We start from the raw sequence: 16,204 nt of genomic DNA, 5'->3' as shown, positions 1-16,204 counted from the left end.
TTCTCAGGCAGCAGCGCGTCTCTGTGGGCACAAGTTACTGAAAGCTTTTATTTCTTTTTCCTGCTGAGTGATATGTGATGCAGAAAAGCATAAACCGTGTGTGGGTTCTTGCAGTTTTATTATTGTTTAGTGTTTTCTACCACTGTATGAGCAGCAGTAATTTTTCTCAATGTTTTTTAAGTGCAAACTATTGTTTGTATTTAATTGCCATCTAAGTTGGAAACCTTTCTGTGCCATTAAAATTAATGGGACTTTTGTGTGCTTACTGTTCGTTTTATTAACAGGAGGAAAGCAGATGCTTAAAGTGAAGAGGCTGCTTGGAGATGAGTGTCTGACCACTGAGTTACAAATGCAACATATATAATTATTTGGTTACGTAATTAATTGACAGTAAGAGGTGGAGAGAGGGAAAGAGGGAAGCAAGCGACTTTTTGGATAGGACTGTCTTTTAGTATTTGGCAGTAGTGTAATCAGATGCTTTCAAGCATTTAATTTATAAGTAGTTTACAACTTAAAATCCATTACACTATATGTAGGTGTTGCAAAGTTAAGAGTGTAGAGTTAGAAGTGTTTTCAGAATTGTTAGTCTAGTTTCTTGTTATGAGATTTTATCCTTTTAGACTTGGGCTTCAACCAGATTACAGAAATTTTTTTTTTTTTTTTTTTTAGCAAAATCTTTTAGTTAAACAGTCATTAACAGTTGGAAAGCACTCCTCTGAGACTTAGTTACCATATCTACATTCTCATCTACATGCTGCATGTATTTTCTAAACCACTCTTATCTGTTTTTACCACTCAGCTCCTCAGTAGACTAGTGATTTTATTGGTTTATTTTAAAAAATGTTAGTTGACTTCCAGGTATTGCTGATTTGCTAACATCTTTGGAAAGTTTATGTCTAAATTAGTTTGTACTAATTTTTTTATAGATATTAGCCTCTATTTGACTCATCTTAAATACGATTTCTGCTGTTCACTTTTGGGTATCTCACATGTCATCACTTCTGCCATTTTCTCCTGGTCGTTACAGCAGATTTTTCTCTTACTGTCTTTTAAAATGTATTTTAACGATAGATATTTCACCCTTTTAAAAATAATTTTAGGATGCATCTTTCATATCCTTCTAACATTTCCACACCCACCTATACCCATATGTTTTGTTGATTTGCTTGCTCCCTAGATGGTATCTCAGCTTGAAACCCAAATAGCTAAATTGACTGAAGCTTTGCAAAATCAGACCAGATTGTATCAAGAAGCTCTGGAGAGGAGCAGGAAAGCTGAAAAATGTTCTGAGACTTTCCAGGATCAACTGAAACACTTGGAAGAGGAATTACTGTCTGTAGATCTGATGCAAGATGGTTTGAAGCTTGAGAAACAAAAAGTATGCATTTATTGCATGCATTATTTTGTTTTGCATAAAAGTCACTAAAGACAGAGATACAGCTAATTGTATTGCATTGATTAGCTAGAGTATTCTCACAGTACTGCAAGTAATGGGAATTAGCAAAGTCAGGCATCACATAAGGAGTAGTAATATATTTTCTTTGACCAACAATTTTAGTTGGAAAAAGTAGCTAAGCTTCTGACTTCAAAGTCCATTTAATGTGAGGGGGAAAAAAAGCAGATTAAAAGATGTCTCTCTAAATACATCAGAAGTTCTTCAAGGATTCTCTGATCTCAAAGCTTTCTCTGATCTCTCTGTCTTTCTCTAATATATCATCTGGTCTGCAGTCTCTCAGGATCTTGCAGTCCTTGATTCTTTTGTATCCGTAGACCATCAAGGCTACCAGGATTTTTTTATTAATTGTATGAATGAGCACACTGTTAATCTGTAACACATCTACATACTAAGAGTTTGAAAAATGACATAGTAAACCAGCCAACCAATACAGCTAAGAAAGACAAAATTGTAGCGCGTTACTAGGCCAAGATCAATGCTTAGAAAGTTGAATTTGCAAAGAATCAACAATTTGGTGCTGTTTGTTTTGCATTAGTCTGTGATACAATAACTTTTATGAATAACTTTTTATTTTATGAATGAAACATCCACCACATTGGCAGCAAACCAGAAAATGGAGCTGTTCCTTCCTCTTTGCTTTTTCTGTGAAGAACATGTGGCCCTAGATTCTTAATTTCTCTCTAGATTTTGCTGCAATAAAGAGATTTTTGTTGTGATTTTTTTCTGTTAATGAAAAACTTCAGTGCTTGCTGCTGCTGCTGCTGCTTTTAACCTTTTGAACCAGAAGCATCACGAAAGAGATTCTTGCTATGTTTTATTGTCTTGGGCTGAAGGAACAGTTATGGAACTGGTTTGTTTGTTTGTTTGTTTGTTTTTTCTTTGTTGTTTCTTTGCAAAGATTGACCTGCAGCAGAAGTAAGAGAAAACAAAGGCAAACATAGTTCTTAGTGAGAAGGAGAGCTTTGGATTTTGCAAGAGAGGCTAATTGAGACCAGCAAACTAATGCAATTTTTAAAGAGCTAGGGGCAGGACAGGACAAAAGAAGGAAAAACCAGATTGAATAATATTTGATATCTGTATGTGTTCATATCAGTAAACCAGATGGAGATGCAATTAAAATAATCTTTAAAACAATTTATAAACCAGTAACTGTTATATCTAAAACTTGCTATTCCAAAGAAGGGCAAAAGCCTGACCATGTTAACATTCCTCCGTCTCCTCAGACTACATCGACTCTCACCCATGACATCCCTGTTACCAGTTTTATCTGTTTTAGAGCTCACAGCAGTGGGAAATCACAGCACTTGCAATTAGTTGGGATGTAGCTGTCCTTTCTAACTTCTCCCTGCCAATGCACGGTGGTGTAAAGCAGCAGAGCCACAGACAGGAACTGGAGTCAGAAGCAGACACACACAACAAGTGCTCTCCTTACTGCAGAGGAGCAAAATACAATCTGGTCTTGCTAAGAAGATAAATACAGTAGGTCCAGGGATTAGTGAACAAAATTAATGTTGACTAAAAAAGGACAAATAGAGAATTTGCAATTGTGTCAAGAGTTTATACTACAAACATACCCTTTCAGTACGTTATTTCTTGTCGATAGTGGACTTTGCTATGTATAGTTGGTTGCTGGTGTAGGAGGAATTGCTTTTAAATTGTGCTTCAGGACTTTTAATGAAGTTTTATTATTCTTTTATCCACTTTTCCACATCTTATCTTAGTATCTGAAATTTCTGGAGCAACTTAATGAGAAGATGAAGCTGGATAGCCTAGCAGCAGAAGTTGGATTTGATATGAATGTGGATGCGATTCTAGCCCGGGTAGAGCAGTTAGTGAAACTGGAAGGTGATGCAGTGATTGAAAACAAGACTATGGCATATAGCCTAAGAAGGAAGGTAGGCAAAAAAACCCCATACCTTTACTGTTTGTTTCAAAGATAAACATTGTTATGGCTGTATTTCTATAGTGGCTTGCTAAAGGCAGCAGATTGGAGCTTCATATATTTACAAGGGATTTCAAAGATGTCCGTTACATAAAAAGAAGATAGTAAACATTTGCAAACTGTGCAAACAGACTGCATATTAAAATAACTAAAACCATCAGTCGTTTAAATACATGATACTGCTTTTCACAACTTCTTAAATAAATATATAAAGTTATGCATGTTTTAGATGTGTATATATATCTAATTTAATACACATTTATACTATACTCTGTAAACAACTATTGTCAATATTTAAATCTAAAAAGATCTGCTGGGAAGTGGGGCATCTTACACAAACTTCTCTATAAACTGGTAGGGTATCAGTTGTACTTCACCAAGAATTTCAACATTTCCAATTGTGGTCCTCTAGGAGCAAATCTATTCAAATTTTGTTAGACACACTTTGTCATCCTGTTACGACAGAGTGAAGTCTTCTAGTTTTAGGCATATCAGGATGGTTTAGAGCTTAGAATTAGGTCTGTTTTAAGGTTTAAAACAACATTGTATTTTTTTCTGGAAGCAACAGCCACTCTGGCAGGGAGTATAGTATGTATGTTAATAATCATCAGATGTCCCAGAGTAAAGCCTGTCAGTTCATCTCAGGTAAACTGAAAACAGATAGCTCCCTGAGCACCAAAATCAGAAAATTAAGCCGATGGACCTTTTTTTGGAGCAGTGGATGACAGCTTCCTTGTTTCTGTACGTCGGTTCTCCTTCCTCACACTAGCCTTAAATAACTGATTAAAGATGGAAATATCTTAAATTACCACCACTGAAACCACTTGTCTCCTTAATGAATCTCTCTTACCTCTTGCATTTGACTAGTGTCTTATATTTGAGACAATCTCAGATATTATGAATGATGCACAAGTATTTATGTTCAAATAGGGTGCAGTCTATATGTAAATTAATTTTAAAAGGTAGTGCACAAATTCAGGGATGGAGAAGCACAATGAATTGGTAATATAAGAGGTATTAAGTTAATGTATATGTGTTTATACTGCCTAACGGTTTTCAAGAGAGGAATTATGAGTTCGGGTTAAATATGCAACATGGGGATTAAATTTGCAAAACAATCTGTGTAGTACTATTGTCTTTCACATATATTTTTCAAATATCCTTGTGTTTGGAAAACTAGTTGAAGGCTCAGAAAGAAAAACTTGAAAGCAAAGAGCTGCACATGAACCTTCTGCGGCAGAAAATAACCCAGCTGGAAGAAGAGAAGCAAGTAAGAACTGACTTAGCTGTGGAGAGGGATGAGGCCAATCTTACTGTCAGAAAGTTACATAAAATGGTAGAGAGATTACAGAAGCAGCTTGATCTGGCAAGGGAAACGAATACTGATCTCAAAGCCAAGCTGTCTGAAACCAATGAACTTAAGGTGAGTTAAAAGGTTACAGTTGTGCTTCTATCCATTTTTCTGTTCCAGTTAGATACAGATGGAGTTCATCCACAATAAATGTGTTCATGGAAAACTGCTCAAATCCATCTAGTTGGGGAAAGTAAATATAATATTACAATATTTTGGGTACTTTGCAATTCATCTTGATACACTAAGTAGCATCTGTAAAGCACAATGTAAATTTTCAGGCTACTGTGAGAAAAATACGATATATGCATCCCTTCATTTCCTGTTGATATAGCCATAATCTTGTATTTTCCCATATATTGCTCACAGAAGATCTGTTCTGCTAGGTATGGAAAAAAAAAAAAGTTTTTTTCCACGTAAAACAGGCAAGATGCTGAATTTTCCTTGTTCCTGGGTTTTGTTACATTGCAGCTATAATAAATTACCTGCTTTAACTCAGGTGAAAACAAGTAGTTTGCAGTCATTGACAGCTTGCCACCACTGGAAGAAAGGAAGATTGATTTTATGTGGGTTTGTGTCTTGTAGCTGATGGAGTGAAACAGATAAGTAAGTGCATGTTCCAGCTGAAGAATTTTTACCAACAAAACATTTGGCAACTCTTTTTCATACTATTTTTCCAGGAGCTAGCAGAGACTGAAAGCTCACTGTGGGTTTTTGTCTACCCAATTACTTCTCTTCACAAAACCTGTAGACAATTAACTGTTTTTGAAACAAAAATATTTTTGTTAATTGAGTTGGAAGTGGCCAGTCTGCTTTAATAACTTTTCACTTCATGTGTACATGTGATTTCACCAGGAACCCGGAATAAACTGCATTAAAGTGCTTATTCATGATTACTCCTGATTATTATTTGTTTGTGTGAGATGAAAAAGTGTGACAAATGTAACATTACTTTGTTATTGCAGATCAAAAATTTGGAGCAGAACAGAACAATAGAAGAACTCAATAAGTCTCAGGGCAAGTTGGAAAGAATGAAAGAAAAGGCTGAGAAACAGCTTACCTCTGTCAAAACAGAACTTCTTTTAAAGGAGCGTAAAGCTACTGAAGATAAAGAAAAAAACAAAAGTATGTTAGAAGCGGTTACGAGTGAGCTGAAGGTGCTTAAAACAACGCTTGCAGAATTAGCAAAAAGGGAGAGACAGGTAGGTGCGTAGGTAGCACTTGGCAAGTGTTAGCTGTCACTTAGAATGTGGTATAGGTGGAGCACATGTCCAGCTGTGCTGAAAACGTTTGGGAACGTTATTAAACAATGAAATGTTAGCTCAAACTTGTGAGCTAGTGTGGCAGTTATAATTCTGAGAGGCTAAGCTAGTCTTCAAATTATACATGAAGAGAATGAATAATAAATACAGGCATTGTTTTCTTTGTTCATTGCAAAATAATACATCACCTTTTGGAGAAGCATAAAAATGCTTTAAAATCCTTGTATCTTTTTAAGGTATGGCTTTTCCATATGTCTTAGGTATAAAACTTACGTGTTATCATGTATAGGCCATAAATTCAAAGAATGGTGGAAAAGATCAGAAAATTTAAAAAAGAATAAACCCCAGACAAATCATACTTAATATCAAATATAACTATTTTGGATTGATTTGTGACATATATATTTTTGTTAAAATTTAGGTAAGAAAAATTTTTGTGGTAACACACCTTGGGGAGGGTATAAAGGAGTTTGTGGGAAACACATTAGTAAATGTCCATTCTAATTTAAAAAATTGTGAAGTATATATATAATTGCCCTGCATAATGTGTTTTGTAGCATTATAGGTGGCATAATTGTTGAAAACCAATGTGATACTTCTTTAAAGTGAACAATGTGTAATTTTAAATTCCTTATACCAACTGCATAGAACTTTTTTAGTTTTTCCAGCTAAAATTTTTAAGCTATATGTTGGCCTTAGCAATGACTCTGGATGCAATTTGTTATTTCAAAAAATGAGTCTAGAAAAATATTGTTTTGCTCGCATGGAGAACCCCCCCCCCCAAACCCCAGGGATCTTTCTTCCATTATTTTGTTTTATTATGAAGGCTAGAAATTTTTCAGGAAAATTTAATTTCTTCATACGGCTCATGAGGAAACAATGCATCCTGCTCACAGAAGCAGCTATGAATTATATTCAGGAAATTATTCCACGGAGCATACATTGAGTACTTGCTAAAAACACACAAATGCTAAATTTTTACTGTCTGAACCCAAAGCATTTCAAGCCACTTGAATACTGTTGCAGTGTTCTTTGTCCAAATTTGAAGAGCATGGGAAAAGTGAGGTAAGCAGACTACTAAGTGCAGAATGCTCAAGCATAGCATAGCACTAGTTCTCAAGATTTCTGTGTTAGTGAAAGAAAAATGTCAACTTAAAATGTCACTGGCATCCATAGTCATTTGCATCACACGAACATTTCAAACACCTGGAGGTGGAACTATACTGTGAGTGAAGCTGTTTGCAAAACTGATGTCTGGTACTTGTGCAGTGCTGATTAGTAGTAATGACGTTTTGAGAATATGAGAATTACCAGGAATATTCATAGCATACTCTCCTGTATGTTAACAGTTTACTTGGCTAAAACCTGTCCTTAAAATAGCTTAGCTACTGTTGCTAAATTGGAAAATTTGTTCTAAACTCTCTTTCACTAATTAGCGTGTGAGTTTTTTTCCTGACTTCTCCCAAACCATTACCCAGGGAAAATTCCTTTCTTATCCCCAACCCTGTGTAGTTCTTCGCCTGTGTTGGACTTGCTCGTTCTTCCTTCTTGGGGGAGCTAAACAAGACCAGACTTCTTTTACTCTCTGTAAAAGGTGGCAATGTTAAATACTTCTCTAAACATGAGTGTATATATTTAATCTGAATATAAGCACAGCCATGTCATCTGTGTAAGTATGTTAAGAAAACTACTAGAAACTGAAATTGCCGTTACCTGATGGAGTTGTTGATGTGGCCAGATTGACAGCTTGTACATGCATTTGTATGTTTTTTTCGGGTACAGTCTGCTTTCCATGGATATCACTACATGTAACATTAAATAACATTGCAATATTGCATGGCTATTTTCCATGCTGTCAAAATTAAAAGTATGCATAACTGAACTACTGCCAACTGGTTAAGACACTGATTTGTCTTGTGATCAGAAGAAAGGCAGAACATACCCAAGGGAAGTCAGAAATTAAGACTGGATTCGAAATAATTTAAGATTAACTCATGATTGGGATTTAACACAGTATTTCTAGTTGTTCTTTGCTCTTTAGATTAGCAATTCCTACTAAGTTTAAGAGGAAAAATTAGCTTTGGCATTTCTGTGTTTTGTTCCTTTTTTTTTTTTTTTTTTTAAGAGAAAGGACAAAATCAAAGCATCTGAATTGTTTAGAAGTCAAGCCCTGTAAGCAGGGTGTAATAATACCGCCAATTTGCTTTAGGGTTAACAGTAATCTCTGGTCACTGTAGCGAATAACAGCAAAGTGTGCATATTCTTGTGTAGACATATAAAACCATTTAAAAAATGGTGTTCAAAGCATTATTAAATCATACTGCAGAGTAAAAACCATAGAGAGGTAAAGCTATATGTGCAGAGTCAAAAAAGTAGAGATTACTAGAATGGATATATAGTGGGAAATTAGTTAGATATATTGAAATTTTACAAGATTAATTTTACAAGTGCAAGTTTACAGATATCCATACTGGATTTCCTTTGTCTGCAGGGTGAACAGAAAACCTTTCTGACTTCATATGTCATTATTGCATATTTCTGAATAGAAATAAATATCAGCATAGCCGACATTCATTTTAATAAGACTAGATAAAGGGTATGCATAATGACTGATGACAAAAGGATGTTCACAGGGACTGATAACACCAGTATGTGACCACTGCAGCCAACTGTAGATTAAAATCTGAATATATTTTATTTTTATTTTAATTTAACTCAAGTCATTATTTGCAGTAGTACTTGGAGTAAAAATATAGATGTCGGTGTTTTGGTTGAGTTTTTGATGGTTTTGTTATAAGGATCTTTTCCAGTCTTAGTTTCCCCCCTTTTTTTTCCCTCCCCCTTTCTATTGCAGTAAGACCCCTTCTACTTTCCCATAGGTACAGGACGGAAACAAAATGTAGTGTCTGTTTTTTACTTCTGCTCTTCCTTCCTAGTACCTTGTGTTAATGCTCTAAGTTGCATGCATTTCTTCTCTTTTACTTCAGATAATTTCACTCACTGGATGGAAGGTGTGAAGAAAATTTATCATGAGTGCATACTGCTGTAGCAAACCTCTGGTTTTGAGTCTTTAGTGATGTTTGCATTTCATTATTTCTCTCCTTTACTTCAAATTGTGACTATCTTAGAAATATTAACTGCTATTGAAGAAAGCCTTAAATAGAGAGTTAGGTGGTACTTGCATTAGCTTGTAGTATTTCAGCAGTACTATTGTGTTCTTAATACATCTGTTGCATTGTTTTTAAAGCTGAAATACATTTCTCATCTGATGTTTTTTTCTAGGTCTTATATGTTTTAGTGCAAGACTTCAAAAAGTTGTTCATGATGTGCTTACAGCACTGTATCCACTTAAGAGTATAAACATGCATCTTGCTCCACGCGAGACATGCGATAGCATTCTAAAGATAGTCCAGTGTGTTTGGAATGTTTTTGTTTGGAGTTTTTAAAATTCAAACTGATGTCCCCTGGCGGGGAATTTTTGTATCCAAGACTGATGGTTCTCTTTGTCAGTTTATGTGGCAAATTAATCTTTGTAGCCAACCCTTTTTCTGTATTTTCACTGAACTACGGCTTTGTCTGCAGTCTACTTTATACACCACAATATAATAGTCAGAAAAGTTGTTTTTTCTAAGTGTTATCCCTCTAAAGTGGGAAAAAATCCTCAATTTAAAATTCACATGAATGGCTTAATGAATTTCTTTAAGGGCTCTGTGTGCTTTCCAGTTTAGGCTCTTTGCTGATGAAAGTTATTGAATTCTTAACATATTTATTGTCCATTCAGTATAGCTATGACCTACTTTTCCCATTGGAAATAGAGATGATTGCGTATATGTTTTAATTTGTATCTATTCCCTCTGGCAAAATTCTACCAGATCAATAATCTACGTCAGTGCAGCAAATTAAATTTGATTGTGTTTGATACATGGCTGTAGTGCAATTTGGTTTACTCACAGTTGCCACAATTAAGGTGAACAGCAAGAAATTTGGTGCAAAGTGCAGACCCTAATGTGCTCCCAGGGGATCAGTTGGGTTTGCTATCTAGACGTCTTGGGGGGGTTTCATTTGTCTAAGGACTGGATCTTTGCAGAGCTGCCTTGATCTTTCTACATAAAGTCTGTACAGAAATAAATTCCAGCTCTGCTGTCTGCTCGTTCTGTCTGTGATCCAGATGTTTAAAAAAATATTTAGCTTCTGCTAAATTGTACTTGCTTAGCACACTGCCAAAGCCCCACATCAGTGACCTCCCGACTTGGTGTTGAAGAGAATATATGGAAACTTGGGGTTTTTTGGTGTTACATTGTTCCAATGTCTCATCCAGGACATTGCATTGCCTTGGTAAAACAGATAGGTGGGACTGAACTCTCAAATCCTTCTGCCCTATACTGTCTTGGTTTCCATATTTGTTTTTCAGAAATGATGGCAGCTCCTTAGGGTTTGTACTGGGATGAAACAAACTGTCTTTGGGCAAGTCTTAGAACTGAGACCTTGTTTTCAAGGTTTTTGCAGCCTGCTTCACAGATGTTATAACTGCTTTAGAGTTCTGCACAATATTCTTGGGGATGGACACATATTTCAGGAGTGCTTTTATCTCCGTTTCAGGAGTGTGTTGATCTCCTCCTTACCGTTAGGTGTCAGCATGATTGGTGGAGTGAGGGTACTGCCACACCAAAGTGCGCCAGCTTATTGATGGTTTTCATGTTTCTGTGACATTTTGAGTCTGTCTCATGCTTGGGAATGGAGATCTTGACATTCAAATAGATAGCAAGACAAGCGTATTTCCTCAAATAGGAACATTTTCCTCTTTTAATTGTGTGTCGATGATAAGGTGTATTAAGGCATTGGTCATTTGAGCTGTGTAATGCATTGTCTATTTAAGAGGCATTGAAGTTTGACTTATAATGACCCATATTGTGAGCTGAGAAGAGTAAATCAGCATTCATGTTCATCTGATCTTAAGTTTTGAATATAGTTGCTGGTGGGGTTGCCAGTGATGACAATTGTGGATGTCTGTCTATTTGGAACCTGTATTGGGTCTGGCTGAGATGGAGTTAATTTTCCCCATAGCTGCCCTCATAGCTCTGTGCTGTGTATTGGCAGCTACAAAGGTGTTGATAACACAACAGTGTTTTGGCCACTGCTGGGCAGTGCTTGCACAGCATCCAGGCTGTCTCTCCAACATTACCCCCTCACCAGTAGGCTGGGGGTGGGCAAGATCTTGTGGGGAGACACATAGCCAGGACAGCTGACCCAAACAGACCAAAGGGATATTCCATACCATATGATGAGTAGAGAATAAATCTTTTGTTTTCCCTTGGGCACAGCCTTTACTTTTGCTTTATTAAACTGCCTTTATCTTGACCCACAAGAGTTTTTCTTTCCATCTGATTTTGCCCCCCACCCCGTCCTGCTGAGAAGGGGAGTGATAGACCAGCTTGGTGGCTCCTGGCATCCAGCCATGGTCAACCCACCGCAGAACTGCAGAGAGAAAGCTGGTTCCTTTAATTACTTTGCCAAATACCCTTCCTATGATATATTTTCAGCAGTTATGCACACAAGGAAAATAAGCATTTTCTAGGCTGCATCTTGAATTTTGGCTGCATACTGATTCTGAGTCACAGTCAGACCGAAGGATGTGCCAAACATTCACCTTTCTTCTAACTTCCTCCCTTCTGCTGTGGTTTCCACAAGAAAGTGCAGGGCAGGCAGCGGTCAGGAGCTTGAAGTCAGGACCAACACCTTAGCCTATGCTGTGGGATGTGCCTACCAGAGTTTCCAGTTGTCTGTATAATTTGCAGTCATCTAGGTCAAGTGCAACTCCTCCTCCTGTCTTTTCCTCAGTTTTCGCTGTTGAGGCAGCAGGGAAGGTATGCCTATGAAGGATACTAACGAACACTCGAAACTGTTCAAGATCCTTAGCACCTCAGCTGTTTACATGTTTTGTTATTTGAGGTACACCCCAAAAGACTGTTTCCATCCTCTTCAGCTCTCTGTATTGGGCAACAGCAGAAATTCCTATATTTTGCACTGCTAATAAAAATGCTTATGTTTGTATGCATATATGTATATGTTTTTCCAGGCATCGCCTTTGCTTGGTATTTAATTTATTAGTAATTCCTTCCTGTTTACTCTTGCAGCTGGCAGATTTCCGAGAGGTGGTCTCGCGGATGCTGGGCCTCAACATTGCCAGCCTGGCTCTTCCTGACTATGAAATTATTACATGTCTTGAAGGGTTGATTCACTCTCATCAGCACCACTACTTCACCTGTGTCTGCCTCAAAGACCTGGCAAGGGCACCAGAGGAACACTCGCAAAGAAACTTACAGCTTCTTCACTGAAACACACATTTTGTAAGGAGAGAGAACAAGGAAAAATTTTCTTTTATGCTTGCCTACCTGCTAGATGTGCATAGAAAGCAGATATCTGTTTCTGTTCCCTATTCTGTGGATGCTGACTTAGGCTGATTTTTAGTGTTTCAGTAGGGAGACTGAGCCAAATGGATAGAGTAAAGCCAGCAGCCTAGAGATAGCAAACAGAAGATCCCAGGGCAGCATAATACTTCAGTTATGAAAATGGTAGGCAATATGTGAACAATGTACAGCCTTACAGTTTCATTGCAGAAGCACTGAAGGCACGGGCCACCTGAGGTCAGTTCATGGTTTTGGGAAGTACTCGCTAATAAATGTCAGCTTCAGTGACATTCCTTATGCTTTACCTCTGGGTGACAGGAATGAAATGAAGTGGGGGTTGTCCTGCTGCTATTCCTCTTGCAAAATGGGACCTCTCTGCAATTTTACACATAAGGACTTTAGCTTCAAGACAGCTAGCTGGAAGTTAGAGGACTGTCACAATTTTGGAACAAACCATTTTTTTCTTTTTTGTTTTCTTTAGTTTGCTCTTGTGCCAATACAAAAAGTTATGCTTTTTCAGCAGAGGGTCTTTCACAGGGTCTAGTCATGTGCATGGTACAGATGCATTTGGTAAAATTGCATGTTGCCCTTGGTCATGATGCCTTAAGTTTGTCTTCTAGCTGCTGTATTCCTTGGGCCATTAATCCATAGGCCAAATAAGTGGCAGTTCTGAGCTAATAAGAAGTTATTTTAAAATGCTTATCCACTACAGAAAATAGTTGAATTACTAAAGTCTTTATTTTCAGAAAAGCAATGATGATGTGTTAAGAAAGCTGCTTGTTTATCACCCTTTCTGAGTGTTGTTAAAATGATTTTTGTAAAGAAATTTGAACAATAAATCTGTTTTAATAGCACATTCAAACATGATTCTGTGTTTTTTGTTGTCTCTTCCCATTCTATATTTTATATGGATGTCTAGAACAGTAAAGAAGACTTACCTATTTATGTCTGACCATTGTGGACTTACTGCAGAATCTCGGCAAATGATAACCCACTCACTAAAACTGAGCATGCTATTTTAAGAAAAATGAGGCTTTTTCAAGTAAGTAAGTGTGGTAGTTTTGGTACCTAGATAGAGTTGTTTTTATTTCGCTTGCCTCTGAAGAATCATTTCTCAGTGACTTGTTAGTAAAAAACCAAAAAACACCCAAGCTTCTGCAAAATCAGTCATTTGAGGAAATATGGTAAATTGTATATTCTTATGCTCCTGAGGCTACCTGGATTAAAATCAATGTCTTTTCTTGTTTTATAATCTAACATTGTTTTTCAGGTAAATTTAATAAATGGAATAAAGGAAAAACCTAATATTAAATTATACAGACACTAAATTATATAAGGTGACACAATTTCAAAGTAAAACAAAAGATTGAAATGTGAATATTTTTAGACATAATATGTTGGTTGGGAATTTAGAGGGTGGAAAAGGATGCAATGATTTTCTAATTCTTCATGAGACAATACAAGTAGTTTCACCTTGTGTTTTACTGATTCTATAGACACTTCTGTTTGAGTGATTACTAAACAACAAAACCTGTTTTCTTCAGCCACATTAATAAGTATTATATGAAGCTTATTTAACCATATTTTGCAAGTTAAATAAACTGCATTACAAAATTAGGTCCACTCAGACCAGATAAAACATTCATAACTTTAACAAATAGTCTCTGAGAGTGCCAATCATAAAGTAAGTATGCATACTTGGCTGTATTTCATGGTTATGAAATGTTTTCCTAATGTCTGCCAGGAGACTTAAAATCTCCTGCCATGCTCAGCAGACCAGTATCCTGCTGCCCTGTGACCAGCCGTGCCACCAGCAGTGACGTTCCAGCCTCACAAAAGCTACCAGTAAAGCGCTCTCAATTACTTCAGAGGAGGCAGGTTTTCACATGAAGTTGGTAGCAAAGCCTGGTTACTGTCCTGCATGTTAAACCAACAGAAGGTAGAATATGGATTTTCTAATGCTTCCTTTTTTTCTTTTTTCTACACAGTGGATCTGTATTTTTACTTTTGGAAGAGTACTGACAACTTTGTTCATTTAGTCAAAGCAAATACCCCCCCAAAAAAGTAAAGTGATAATATGACATGAACAAAGTTCAGGTGATTTTTGACCCATGTAATTTAATTAAACCCTGAAAAAAAGTTTAAACTGACTTACAAACTTTTTTTAAGGTTTGTTTCATACAGCATTGAACTTAGTCTTCCTTTTGAAAAAAAAAATTAAAACAGGTTTACGAATGTTTTCAACGTTCGTTTCAAATGTTTTCTTCTTTTTTAAACCAAGATGCATTCAACACAAGACAGATCTGATTGATAGAAACCTAAAAGTGTGTATTGAAGCAGTGTCAGCAGACACTTCTCTTTCAGTAGATTAATATTACTAGTTTCGTTTGTATTAATAAGAGGTATGAGATTAAAAGTTTGCTGTCTGTTCATAATTACTCTTTTATTGTGGTAAAGGATTCTTGATTTATTAACAGAATAGATATTAAGAAAAATAATATATGTGAAATGACAGAATGGTACAATTACAGGGCTAGATTTTTTTCCTCCAAATAATAGCTGAACCTACTCCAATGAAGACAAGTTCATTATCTCAGATTGGCAGTGTTTAAAGAAAGGCAAAACTCAACAAATTAAAATGTTGCAGTTGTAGATATTCAAATTAAATAATTTACATGCCATAAACATTGTACTAATAAAATCACAATGCAAATAGAAAAATGAGTGTTATAATGTTATGAGTGTGTTAAAATATGTGCAACTTGATTTTTGTCTATACAGCATATTGTTGTAAATACATTCCTTGAAACGCAGGAATCAATGCAGTAGAGCCATGATTTCTCAAAGAAATTAAGTGCAAAAGTGTTTAAGTGCTTTGCTGAATTAGAATTAGGAAGCATAAAGACAGATAACATTAAATTACCCTTTGACTTATTTTGCTCTAGAATTTATTATTGCTGTATAAAGCAGTTTGCTTGCTTTTCCACATTTTCTTTCTATGGATGATGTGTGCATCATCCACATTTTCCGAGGGCTGTTCAGTTACTGGATTATTTTGCACATTATGATGGTGCAGGGGAGGGAAAATATGGATGACCCAAGTCATAACAGATTTTAAATTAAAAAAAAAAGCAGGTGGGGAATCAGGCACATCTCTGAGACTACTGGATCATGTGTTCTCCCAAAATTTTTCATATGAAACAGAAATATTTTTTAAGAGTATAGAAGCTGACCATTTCTCTTGACAATCAAAAAGAAAAAGGAGGAGGAATGGAACACAATGAAATTAAATTCCCTATGAATTTAGCAAACAGGGATTTCTGATATTACTCAAGCATAGAAAAAAAAATTAGTTAACTATGTGGAAAACAGAAAAAATGATAGTTTGCTAGAATAGAAATTCAAACATAATCCTTTTCAAATGGAAGATTTTAGATTGCTTTGTTCTTCCGTTGAAACAATTAAGAATCCTCTACAGCAATGTGTTTTTTTTTCTGGAAGAAAATGAGGATGAACTTATTAGACTGTACTCATAATTACTAAGGAGTAACTGAGTCAGAAATGAAAGACCTACAAAACAAGATACTTTGCTTGAACAAATAGATGTCTTTTCTGACAGATTTAAAGCCAGCTAATGAGCCGTGAGACAAAGAAGAACACTTCAGAAGGTAATAAATAAAACAGTTGAGATATGTTTTCTTATTTTTTTCCCCTATGATTACTTACACTTTTGGTAAGTAGGAGAAACGAGAAAAAGAAGATTGCAGTGTGAGCAAATGGGGCCCA

General features: G+C 36.2%; 1 protein-coding gene across 1 annotated transcript; it reads left to right on the top strand.

Moving 5' to 3' along the window:
- Window positions 1-310: 310 nt before the first annotated feature.
- On the top strand, window positions 311-12,346 carry CCDC170 (coiled-coil domain containing 170; the record flags this gene model as incomplete). The annotated part of the gene is made up of 5 exons (XM_081998554.1): window positions 311-1,378; window positions 3,178-3,351; window positions 4,579-4,821; window positions 5,715-5,951; window positions 12,146-12,346. The coding sequence occupies exons 1-5, from the start codon at window positions 1,178-1,180 to the stop codon at window positions 12,344-12,346; spliced, it is 1,056 nt and encodes a 351-aa protein (XP_081854680.1). The 5' UTR covers window positions 311-1,177.
- Window positions 12,347-16,204: the final 3,858 nt, after the last annotated feature.

This window comes from Phaethon aethereus (assembly GCF_964289735.1).
Source record: "Phaethon aethereus genome assembly, chromosome: 3".
Lineage (NCBI taxonomy): Eukaryota > Metazoa > Chordata > Aves > Phaethontiformes > Phaethontidae > Phaethon > Phaethon aethereus.
Note: the sequence above shows the minus strand (reverse complement) of the source record. Positions and strands in the feature narration are given on the sequence as shown.